Source organism: Ochotona princeps, chromosome 4, assembly GCF_030435755.1.
Source record: "Ochotona princeps isolate mOchPri1 chromosome 4, mOchPri1.hap1, whole genome shotgun sequence".
Classification (NCBI taxonomy): domain Eukaryota; kingdom Metazoa; phylum Chordata; class Mammalia; order Lagomorpha; family Ochotonidae; genus Ochotona; species Ochotona princeps.
Window position 1 is genome coordinate 39,803,641 of NC_080835.1, and position 12,411 is coordinate 39,816,051.

At 53.8% G+C, this 12,411-nt stretch overlaps 1 protein-coding gene across 1 annotated transcript in view; it reads right to left on the reverse strand.

Moving 5' to 3' along the window:
• Positions 1-424: 424 nt before the first annotated feature.
• Positions 425-12,411, reverse strand: part of OTOG (otogelin) — a 68,453-nt gene continuing 56,466 nt past the window's right edge. Inside the window, exons 43-56 of the mRNA XM_058662281.1 lie at positions 11,849-12,043; positions 11,434-11,646; positions 10,819-10,923; positions 10,556-10,663; positions 10,083-10,184; positions 7,174-7,272; positions 6,363-6,403; positions 5,468-5,543; positions 5,151-5,329; positions 4,426-4,530; positions 3,823-3,942; positions 2,874-2,919; positions 819-898; positions 425-737 (exon numbers count right to left, since the gene is read on the reverse strand). Of these exons, the coding sequence (XP_058518264.1) occupies positions 537-737; positions 819-898; positions 2,874-2,919; positions 3,823-3,942; positions 4,426-4,530; positions 5,151-5,329; positions 5,468-5,543; positions 6,363-6,403; positions 7,174-7,272; positions 10,083-10,184; positions 10,556-10,663; positions 10,819-10,923; positions 11,434-11,646; positions 11,849-12,043 (1,670 nt within the window). The 3' untranslated portion in view covers positions 425-536. The remainder of the gene's footprint in view (positions 738-818; positions 899-2,873; positions 2,920-3,822; positions 3,943-4,425; positions 4,531-5,150; positions 5,330-5,467; positions 5,544-6,362; positions 6,404-7,173; positions 7,273-10,082; positions 10,185-10,555; positions 10,664-10,818; positions 10,924-11,433; positions 11,647-11,848; positions 12,044-12,411) is intronic.

Genomic DNA, 12,411 nt, shown 5'->3' on the forward strand with positions numbered 1-12,411 from the left:
TGGAGGAGGGGACTCAGATCCTCCATCCCACTTTCTTTGCTTTTGGGAAGTCCTGGGTAGCTTCACATGGGCTTGAAGGTTCAGAGAAGGCCCCTTTCCTTTTACTGTGTTTTTCTCATGGTCAATAGGACTAAGAGAAAAAGGGTCAGGGTATACTAACTCTGCAATTGATCTTGGCCCCAGGTACACAGGAAAAAAATCACCCGCTTCATAACTGGCTAGATTCAGATGTGCCAAGGCTGGTGTTCCTGAATCTGTGGCTCTCTACCAACCTCAAGCCGAAGAGAGTTGTTTATGGAGCCTTTAGCTATAGCATTTTCCCATGTGTGGAGGGGGTGCCCAGTAAAGGAGCCAGGCATGTCAGGTGTGGCCCTTCTGGGCTCTCATAGGGACTCTGCCTACCATTCTGTCCCCCAAATGTAGCAGCTCTCTACCACCTTTAACACTAACCATGACAGCATTGAGCCAACTGGAAGCAGAAGGTAGGGGTAGCAGGGGCAGCCCTGGCCTCCCAGGCCTCTCAGGCCTCCCAGGCCTCAGGACCACTGGCAGGCACAGTCAGTGGGCTCCTGCACCGTATAGGGCACCCAGGTGGCATTGGTGGCACAGAAGAGTTGCACAGAGCGCCGCTGCAGCCCCACCTCGCGGCAGCATTTGCAAAAGCGGGCGTAGGTGTTGATGTTGTGGTTGTAGATGCTGGCGGAGGGGCACCTTCCATCGCAGGACACGAGGTTCACCTGGAGAAGGCGGGCCAATGAAGCATCCCAACCCCACTCCTCTCCTTGGGCCCCTCCCATGGCCACACGGGCACCACGCACCGGGGTGTTGCTCCTGCAATCATTCTTGCGGATGGTCATGCGGATGGTCACCTTCTTGCAGGAGCGTCCGTCCTCCTTACCTGAGGGTAGAGGGGATAGGGCACCTGTGGCCAGGCTGGGCTCCCTGTAGCAGGCAGTGTCATGCTGCAGAGCCTTCCCTTTCATGCTGGTGCCCGTGTGTGTGCCTATGTGTGTGCCCCTGCCCATCAGCCTAGGGCTCTGGGAGGAACCAGAGTCCATTGAAGGAGGAAGACAGCAGTGTGAGCAAGGGACCCAGAGGACAAGGCCTGGGTGGACAGACTGCCTTCTCCCCATCCCCGCCAGGCTCGGTGCCCCCTGCTGGTGAACTGGGCCATGTCCTTGAGCTTCAGTTTCCTGAGAAAGTTTGTAACAAGACTGTGCAGTATTTTGAATGCTCAGAAACCCCAGTCTCTGGTGGACACGTCACACATCAGGTTTGCTCAGTTTCATATCAATCAGACGATGCCAAGGAGTCACCACCCACAGACCCGGTGATGGCAACTGGTACCTGGATGCCTCTCATGGACAACTGATCATGTGGGTTGTAAGTGCCCACACTTCCTTCAGCAGTTTACACCTGTCTCCTCCTGTATCTCCCCACTGGGGTCTTTCTCGATCTCCCTTTCCTCCATCCAACCCTCCCCCTTGCTCTTTTCTCATCCAGGACTCCATAACTGTCCTACCAGATATATTTGTGTGGTTGACATATTAGCTTCAGGGCTGCCTTTTGCATGAGTCCCTTCCACAATTTAAGTTATTCTAACACCAAACAAATATTCACTGTTCACACCTGAGTGCAGATTCATGCTTTGGTATTCTTTTCCTTGATGAAGGTCCCCAAGTGACAGCAGCTCAATACCTCCACCCCATAATGTATTTTACTAGTTATCTTGTTTATGCTGTGGGGAATGCCCAGCATGGGGCCAGGCACATAGATGGTGCTTGACAATATATGCTGGATGTATGAACTCACTGTGTAAGCTGGGGTGCCCTCCAGGAATGGGGTGAACTCCTTTCTCCTGGCCTTGGCACCACCACCTAAAGGTTTACCACTGACTAGTTGACCGGTGCTCAGAACTAACCCACTTTATTCTTTGGTCTCAGGGAGCAGGACAGCTGAGGGCTGTTCCTGCCATGACCCTCAGCTCCTAGACAACTGGCTAAGTGCCCAACAGAGCAAAGTGGTGGAGGCCTTGGTGGGCACCAGCTGAGCAGGCACTGTTGAGGCATTCCCATGCAAGTTCAGAGGTCATGTTTGCTACCCAGCATGCGCTGTGGGTCAAATGGCCTTTTCCCAGAGGTAGGGGGCAGGGACCCTCCCCCAGTCCTACCCCCAGAGCTTGGACCCCTAGAAGAAGAAATGTGGTTGGAAACAGCAAGGCAGCTGCCTGCTACCAGTGCAGTGGGTTTCTGGGCAGAGTACCTGGGTGACAGTGGGCACTAATTCGTGGAGGAGAGAGAGGGTTCATGAGGACCACAGGAAACAGGGTCCCCAGGGAATCTGAGGAGAGGGACATGGTTCAACCAATGGCTCTGAGCCCAACATTCCTGGAGTAGGTGATGTGAACTGAAAAAGTCTTAAATTCAACAGCCTCCAAGGACAGGGTTGGTGCATGCATGAGGTGGCATGCATGCACTTGGGCAGGGGCAGGAGGTTCCAGGTGTTAAAGGCTGCAGGAGCCAGGGATAAGAAAGGATGCACAGTCTCTGACCCAGCAGGGCACACAGAAAGCACCTCTACAGCCAGGGCTCTTGACCACCAAGAAGAACTTATGTTAGGGGCATCAGGGCCAGGGAAGGAGACAGTAGAGTGGTGGCCTCCTGAATGCAAGATAGTGGTGTCCACTGCCTCCAGAGCAGAAGTCTTATACTGGGACAAGAGCATGACCACCTGCGGGTCTGTGCCAGTGCCGCAAGCCTCATTGAGGAGGGCACATTCTTTCTTAATCTACTCATACCTGTAGAGCTGCCACCTCATCCCCTCCTCCATCTAGCACCCTCCCCCCCCCCCGGACTCCCACCCTACTCACTCACATGTCCTGCAACACCCTTCCAAGGAAGTCACCACAGAGCCCCCAACCTAGAGGGAGAGAATGGGGAGGTGAGTGGGAAAACCCCTGTCCCGGGCCAGGAGCCAAGGGCCCAGGAAACAGCTCAAGGAGTCCAAGAGTCTCCACTCTTCCTCTCATGATGTCACAAGGCAGGAGCTCCAAGCCCTGCTGAGCGGAGGAAGGTTGGGCCCCTGGACCACCCTGATTGCTTGGGCCAACTGACAGCAAGGCTGGAGCCTGGAAGAGGTGCAAGCCTCCTGTCATTCCCAAAACCGCTGCCTTCCTGGCTCGTAGCTGTCGTGCTACCCTGTCTATAAGGTCAGGGAAGAAGGGGTGCAGTTGGGTAAGTGGTATGAACTCAGGCTACAGAAGTGGTCCTTTCATCCAGGGCTTAATTTTCTCATCCCTAAAATGGGGGCAAACTCCGTTACAGCTCTGCTGCTCTTCAGTGAAAGAGATACAGCAATGCATTGAGAATGCATTGTGCATGTGCATGTGTTTCTGTGGGTATGCAGGAGTAATTTCCTATGTGTGGGTGTGCATGACCATGTATGTTCCTTTGTTTCCTAGGCCACAGTCAAATCTTCAAATGCCTCAGGTGTGCCACACTTACAGCTGTCCCTGCTGGGGCTGGAGCCCGTCACAGACTGACTAGGGCCTGTGCATGTTGTGTGTAAGCAGGACTGGGTCTGCATGAGGGTCCTAGGGATGCTGGGGCATGGCATGTTCATGGGTGTGCTGAGTGAACAATGTACTCAGAGCGAAGAAAAAACTGAGAGCAATGTGGATTTGGGACTGCAAATCCTTAGGGACAGGCTGTGGGGAATTGCACCCAGAACTTTCCCCCACTCAGCTTCCTCTGCTGCCCTTGAGACAGCTGAGGTCCCTGGCCTGAGGCCATGCTGTGTCAGGGGAGGAGAGGAGGCACTGACCTTGGCACACTCGGTCTCGTTGAGTGGTGGGCAGCTGATGGGTGAGCGTACGAGCACAGCACCCAGTGGGGTGCTACCGCAGTGGTGGCGTGTGCACTCTGCAATCCAGGATGTGCCAGGCTGTGGGGCAGAGTGGGACAGAGCGGTCGTGGCCTATCAGGTGACATAGCTCCAGGGCTGAGCAATGGTTACAACCTCATCTGTGGGCTGGCATGATGGCATAGTACAGTAATCCTCTGCCTGAAGTGCCTGCATCCCATACATACACCAGTTCGAGTCCCAGTGGTTCCACTTCCTAATCAAGCTCCCTGCCACCTGAGGAGGTGTCAAAACATGGCCCAAGGCCTTGGGACCCTGTATCCACATGAGAGACCCAGAAGAAGCTCCTGACTCCTAGCTTCAGACCAGCCCAGATATGGCTGTTGTGGCCATTTGGAAAGTCAATCAGGAGATGAAAGATCTCTCTCCCACTCTCACTGTAACTCTTTCAAGTAAATCAAATAAATATTTTAAAAATGAAAATATAAAGATCACATCTGTGGTCTTGGGCCTGGGGCCTGAGAGGGGATGCTTTCCCAAGTAATTTACTGGGGAGCAGCTTACCAGGAACAGGGAAGTGGTGCCGTTGGGGAAGGTGAAGAGGCAGGACACGTTTCTGCAGGAGCCGCAGCAGGCTGCCAGGTCCCGCGGGTGCTCATACTCCTGGTTCTGGGGGACACAGCAGGGTGGGGTACATGACCTTGTCCATGGCTCTGCCTTCACCATCCACGTGTGCTCTTCTCTAAGTGAGCCCAAGGGATGCCCTGTGTAAGCCTGTCTGTCCTGGGTGGGCAGGCCTCTGTGACAACTGCCCTAAGGCCCCCGTATTGCTGCTAATGACAGCATTTTCTATGGGCAAGGGACACTGCCTTTGGGACTTTTGAAAGAACAGAACCTCCTTACATCTCGACTGTTCTCATCCAAAATATGGGAATAACTCTAACCTCTGTCCTTGTTCTTTTTTACTTAGTATTTGCCAGAAGCTAATTACTGTGCATGTTGAACATTCAGCAAATGGTAGAAATGGAAACGCCCAAACCAGAATAGGGCACATGCCAGGCCTTCAGCAGGTGCTTTAATAATGCATTTGTCCCTCCCACCTGACCAAGCCCAGAATCCTCCCTTTGCTCTCTTGATCCCACCCTGGGTGCTGCAGACAGCTCCCCTGATGCCCTCTGTCTAGGCTTTTTTCTTTTTTGTGGGGAAGGAGAGTGGCGAGGGTAAGGCTTGGGGCAGGCTACAAAGGCTCCTCTGTCTCCTGCCAGGCAGGCCCCTCACTTGCCCCCTACCGCCTCACAGTGAACATCACAGAGCACGGAGGTGGTGTTGATCTGGTAGAAGCTGGTGAGGGGGTCCAGCATGTCCGTGCAACGGGAAGTGTGGCACACGCCGTCCGCTGAGAGCTCCACCACTGTCTGGCCTGGCTGCATCACTCCCAGCTCACGGCTCAGACACACGGGGGCCTTCACTGTAAGGGTGTGCAAGGTGCAGCAGTCACCAAGAGCTCAGCCACTGACACCACCCCACCCCCATCCCCACCTGGTGGGCCCACCTGGGGCTCACCTGCACTGGCTCCCTCCTCCATGGCCCACCCTGCCGCACTCACCACACTTGTATTTGGCGCAGCCACACACATTCTCCTCGCTGTGCATGAATTCCTCATCCAGCTGGGACTTCTCCCACTGTGAGGGGGCAGGAGCATGGAGGGTCAGCTCCCTTGGGAGCAGTATGCCACCCAGCCCCTGTATGACAGGTGCCTCGCTGCAGGAATCAGGTGGGGCCGGGGAATCCTGGCGCCCTGGAAGTGCCATCTCACTCCCGTTTGGGCACCCGAGTCTTGCTGATGAGGGGTGCTCCCTTATGTCCTGCTCCCCACCCAGGTGACACCACTTTGTTTCTGTGACCAGTTGCAGAGCTCCGAGCACTGGGACCGGGTGAGGTAATGCCTGGGATATGGCAGGCAATGCGCTTGGCTGACAGTTTTTCCTCTCCTCTTCCTGCCCTGCAAGCCTGCTGCTTATGATGTGCCCTCTGGAGTCAGCTCTCCTGGATTCCAGTCCTGGCTCATGACCTTGACCTTACCTTCCTTGTTTGCATAACTGAGACAGTCATGGGGTTGTCATGAGAACTAATGTGATGGTACACTTAAAAGGCCCAATACACAGAAGGTGCTTGTCGTATATATCACAATTAATCATCAGCTTCCCTATAATAGCATCACATGACATTATCAGCATCACTCACTACCACCCTCCCTTGCCCCACCTCATGGCTATTACCAGCATCCGGGTCCTAACTCCTCCCCACCTCTGTGAAGTGTGAGCTCCACAGAGCGTACCCGGCCCAGAAACCAGTGGCTGAGCTTCCGGCAGGGCTGCTGACTTGTAATTGAGAATTCCGCACTTGTAGGGGAGTATAGTCTCCAGGGAGGGGAGAGAGAAGCCAGGATGGTTGGGGGTAGGGGGAAACCAGGGAGGTAGGGAGGAGTAAAGCTTCCATACCAGATGGCACCGGGGCACCGGGATAGTGTCGCAGTCACACTCTGAAAAAGAACAGTGGCACCCGCTTGGCCAGGCATGCCTAAGGAAGAATACTGGGATTTCCTGGTTTTTGCTGCAGGTGTAGATCCTCCTATGCCAGTTATGGCTGTGGGGCTGGGGTGGGGTGTACATGGAGGTGCCTATCAGCTCCCTCCACCCCTTGCATGAGGTGGCAACTCACTTGGTGGGCAGGCACTGTGAGGGTCCGGGCTCCCCAGTGAATGTGGAGCAAGGATGAACAGGCAGCCCAATCAATCATGGATTTCCTGTTCCTCCCATACTCCCCATCCCTAGAGTCTTTTTGAGAATGAAGGCAGGGTCTCTCCAGGAACAGATTGGGTGAGGGTGGGCATTTTAACCTGCCTTTTCCAAAACTGCCCCAGTGAGCCCAGGCTACTGCCAGGCCTCACAGACACACAGGCCACGCTTGTGCAAGCTCTCAAGGATGGGTCGTTCCAGGACACAGTGGCCATGAAGCACCACCCAGCCCCTCCAACTCCCAGGTAGGTCATCATGCATGCAGCAAACAGCTCGAAGCACTCACTGTACTGAGCTTTGCCCAATGCTCTGGGGACCAAGCAATGAATAAAAAACCCCAAACCCCTGCCCCCAGGAGGTTCACCTTCCAGGGAGGCCTGGGAAAGGACCAGCAACACATCCAGAGGCAAAACAGAGCTGCTCTTTCCTTGTAAATCATGCTGTGGTACACCATTATTGGTTGTTGGCTCTCCCAGGAGCCACCCCAATGGTGGGTCCCCGAGCAGTGACTCACCGCAAGACTTGTAGGGGCAGCAGCGATCAGGGCTCCACACCTCCACTAGGGTCGTGCCTAGGCCACACTGCACTTGGGGACAGCGGAAGCTCTCACACACTGTGGGGCAGAGGCAGCCAGTAACATATCAGTCACAGACTGTGTGGCTAAAAATGCAACATTTGCTAGGGAGCAAGTGCTTCCTGCTCCTCCTGAAGTCTGCCTAGTGTGTCCAGCACCTTCCAGGGCCAGGCGCAGAGTGTCCCACAGAGCCACTCCGGGATGTCGTATGACAATCATTTTCCATGAACTTTTCAAGACCCCTTGTACATATAAAAGCACAGAACATGTCTGGAAGGACACATGGGGCACTGTGGTACAGGGGTTGAACTGCTTAGGATGCCCCCATCCTGAGTCAGAGTGCCAGTTTGAAGCTTGGCTTCTCAGCTTCCATGCCAGCTTTTCACTAATATATCCTGAGAGGCAGCCAATAATGGCTCCATTGTTTAGGCTCCTGCCATTCATGTGGGAGACTTGGATGGAGTTCTAGGTTCCTGGCTTCAACCTGGTCCAACCCTGGCAGCTGTAGGCATTTGGGGAGTAAACCAGTTGATAGAAGACATTCTCTCTCTCTCTCTCTTGCTCACTCTCAATGTCTCTAACATTCTGCCTTTCATGTAAACAAATATATGTATATGTATATGTATATATATATATGTATATATATATATATATATATATATATATATATATATATATATATATACATGTTAAAATAGGGCCTGTACTGTGGCATAGCAGTTAAACCCACGTCTACAGTGCCAGCCCCCTGGCTATTCTATTTCTGAAATAGCTTTCCATTAATGCACCCTAAAAAGCATGGAAGATGGCCCTGCATCCTGGCTTCAGAATGGCCTTTGTGAGCATTTAGGAAGTGAACCAGCAAGTAGAAGATCTCTCTCTCTCTTACTCTGCCTTTCAAATAAATGCATAGATCTTAAAAAAAAAAAAAAAGAAGAATACTAAGGACCAGTGGTGTGGCATAGCAGGTAAAGATCTCCATGTGGGAAACCCAGAGGAAGCTCCTAGCTTCGGGCTGGTCCAACCCTGGCTATTGCTGCCATTTGAGGAGTGAATTGGCAGATAATCAATTTCTTTGTCTCTATTTCTTTTTCTGTAACTCTGACTTTCAAGTAAATTTTTGGTGTTCTCGGAGTGGGATACCTAGCAGTCTTCTCATTGTGTTACATTTACTTTCTACAACATTTGTACCATGCCTTTTTAATGATGAAGGGATGACAAAGTCTGGAGAAGGTGGAGGTAGCAGCAGTCCCCATTCCCAAGCACTTCAGGGACACTGTGCCGTGAATGTTGCCACCAAAACTCAGGCCAAACTCGAATCCCCGTGGTGAGATTGAAAAGTGAGATGGGTGAACAGGTCCCAAGGGCAGAGCCAGGCACCGACGGATATCTGAACAGCTGTCACGAGAGCTCATTGTTGCAGCGCCTTTGCATCACTGTTACCATGTGATGCCCTGTGCCACCCCAGGACTCCACACAGAGAATCCACGCCAGGAAGACCCTCACCACGTGCAGTCCCTTTGACCCTGGACTTCCCAAGTTCCTAGAAACATGAATTGAACAAAACTATTTCTGTATCATTTTCCTCATTCTGTGGCGTTCAGCTACACTAGTCAGGTGTTTTACACTCAAATCCAAGTGCTCTGACACAGGTAGAAATATCCCAAAGTGCATCTTAACTGCTGTGCCACATCCACTCTTGCTGCCACCAGCTTACACATGAGCAGCCTTGGCTCAGAGATTTTATAATTTCGCCTGGGTCACACACAAGCGGCAGACCTAGGACTCACATCTGCGACTGACTGTGCCTGTACTCAGTGTATGTTATCAGCCTACCTCCTGAGGAATGGAGAGGAACACAAGTGAAGTGAGACAATGAGGGGGTGGTGGGAGAGGCTTTGAGAGAGGAGACGAGAGGACAGTTAACTTCTGCTCAGATCAGCTTCACAAACACAGACAAGGGGCCTTTGAGACCTCTGATGCAGATGTGGCCAGGTCATTCAGAGAGTTTGCCTGGGAGCCTGTGTGGTTTACCACTTACTTCTTGACCTTAACCCAGTCAGGGTTGTCCCTGGGGCATTTGGGGCCTTACTACCTACACTTCCCTGACCAAGTGAGGGCCATCTCACCTATTCCTAAGGTCAGCCGGCAAAGTAGTTTGTGTAATTTGAATCATACCATTTTGTTCATGTCCATCTACTAGGTTTACTGAAAGTCCACAGTGCTAGCTCCCCTATGCTTGATAGTTGCTACATGGCACATATATGTCTTCAAGGTTCTGTGAATGTAGCAATACTGTGCCAAGGTACCTTGAACACAGTACACATTATATTCAGGTAGTAGACACACAGTAGATGCTGTTACCAGCTACTGTGAACATATAGTCCTGATGCACATTATAATATAGAGCTACTGTGTCAAGTACATCAGGAGGGACCCGCTTCTATTCATCATGACAAACTACTAGGTCCTGGGAGGCTTGGGAAGCCAGGGCCTTGGGTACAGAGTCCATGGGCAGGCCGTGTACTCACACGGAGGCAAAGGGAGCCTAGTACAGTGGCCTCTGGCAGTCAGAGAATGAGGTGTCAGTGCTGGGAGTAGCACTTGGGCTTCAGCATTTCTTGGATTCCACACCTCCCTCTGTCCCTTGAGGGCTTCCATCGAGGGGCACAGGCTTGGGATCCCCTTCTCCCCTCACTATGCAGCTTCCATAGCCTGGCCAGAGCTACTTCAGGTTGGGCTGGCGTTCCTGGCATCAGATCAGGTGCACTGGTCCTAGTTTGAGGACCATGTGGCAGGTGCCAAAGCCCCATTCATGCCCTGGCCCAGCACATGCCCAGGTGACTCACCACATTGGTACAGCGGGCAGCAGAGCTCTGTGCTGTTCCTGTGTACCATGAGCACTTCCCCTTCTTGGCACTCAGGGATGGAGTCGGGACAGTCACCGCAGGCTGCAGGGAGAGGGGAATCATCCATGTCACAGAGGAACCGGTGGCTGGGTCAGGGGAAGCCTCGACAGCTCAGGGTGGCAGAAGCCCAGGTCACAGCTGTGCGTCACAATCCTCATGACCTGAGTCAGAATCTGAAGGGCCTTCTTAGGTTCACACAACCTTATCCTACCCCAGCACTGGTGTCCTGGTGCAGTGTTGTCTGTTTCCCGTTAGTCCTATGTGTTTTTCTGGATAGAGATTTTCTGCCTTTCTCCATGTGCATTGCTTGCCCCCCTTCCCATGAACAGCCCTGGGCCTGCCTTCCAGCTGCCCAGGGAAGCAGGTGTGAGGTGAGCCAGCTGTCCTGCAGGTGTGCCAGAGCATCCACCTACCGCAGAAGTAAGAGGTGCAGCATGAGTCCCCCAGGCGGCCGGCGATCAGGATCTGGTCCTCGCGGCAGCTGGGGACCAGCTCCTCCTCACACTGATCTGGGTCGCATTCTGCGGAAGGTGAATCTTAGGTATTGGGGCCAGATTTCACCTGGTCATGAATGGGCTTCCCCCACGGCCAGCTGTGCTGCACTTCCAGCCAGAACACAATCCTCCTTCCCACCACCTGGGGCTGTGTCCCATTCTACCACCCCGGGATCTCTTACCACAGCTGTAGCTGGGACAGCAGGAGTCCTCCTGGAAGTGGGTAAGGAGTCGGTGGCCGGGGCGGCAGGTGGGTGCCAGGCCCTCACACAGAGTCTGGTTACACACTGGACAGGGTGCCACAAGGCCTGTCACTTGGAGGCCAGGAATCCCTGACATGTTCCAGTCAGTCCCTAGACACCTTACCTCACTACTCCCTCCCTCAGACCCAGGACCCATACTTCTGGAAGCTCCAAAGGTCACCTAGGGGATTGGAACTGGGACAGAAGCCTACCAAGAGCTCAGGATTGATGGAGATGCCCCAAGTGTACAGCAGGCTGCAATTCACACTGCCACCAAGGGGTGCTATTGAAAACCTAATGCTACAGCAGAATGCAGGGAAGGCACAGAGGAGGTTAAATGATTTGTCTGAAGCTGTCAGGCCATAGGTGGCAAAAGAACAGTGGGTCAGGCTGCCTGGCTCCAGACTCCGTATCTGTGACACCACCCCAAAGCTCACTTCCATAAGGCTTGTCATCTGCCCATGCCCTGTTCCCACCATCAAGGTCAGGGGCAGGACTAGCGTCTTTCAACTGTCCTACAAGGCGAGTGCCAGGCAAATGAAGCATGGGACTTACCGCAGACAGTCCCCAGGCAGCAGGGGTCCTCAGTGGGCATGAGCACGGCCACCTCCCCAAAGCGTGGGCAGCTCTCCAGGCGGGGGCCTGGGCAGTCCAGGTCCACTGCGACGATGGTGTCTTGGGCTTGGCACTGGTGCTGGCAGCAGCCACTGAGAGAGCTGTTCCAGGTCTCCCCCAGGGCCCGCGGCATTCCAGTGCTGTCAGTGCAGGCTGCAGGGGAGGGCATACAGGGTGTGGGGCACTGAGGCAGATCCAGACGTCACAGTCTTGGTCCCCCTGGGACAGTGGATACCCTTGGAGCAGATCTGGAGGGCTGCAGTGGGGCCTCAGCCACGGGCAGCAGGAGTCTAAAGGGGTCACCAGGGCCAGGCCAGCTTGGGTGATGGCTCTACCAGGGTGGGGAGGAACCTACCACACTTGTCCTCGGAGATGCAGAGTGCAGAGTGGCGCCGGTGCAGGATGGTGCCCTCAGAGCATACACAGCCTTCGCCCAGTACCTGGCACTGCTCTGGGTCCAGTGGGCCCAGCAGCCCATCCTGGCAGGCTTCAGGTGGCTCACAGGCCGCCACACACGCCTGATAAGTGGAGTTGCTGGGGCATAGGAAAGCTGTAGGGGCACAACAGGCACAAGGCCTTGCTCAGACCCAGGCAGGACTCCCCATCTGAGGCAGGGAAGGGCAAGGATGGGGTGCAGGGTGTCATCAACACGGCAGAGTGTCTAGGTCAGGGAGCTTGGTGGTGTCACTTCCTTCTAGACCAGGTGGGCCTCTGTACAGACCCAGGCTGCTGTTGGTTTCTACAAATAAAGTTTATTGGAGCACAGCCATGTTCCATTGTTTGGATCTGGCCCATGTTGGCTTGGTACAAGGATTGGAATGAGTCAGGTCATGACAGAGCCCTGACTCCACTCCCAAATCCAGCTGCCTGCTAATGTGCACCCTGAGAGGCATCAGGCGACAGCTCAAGTGGGAGACC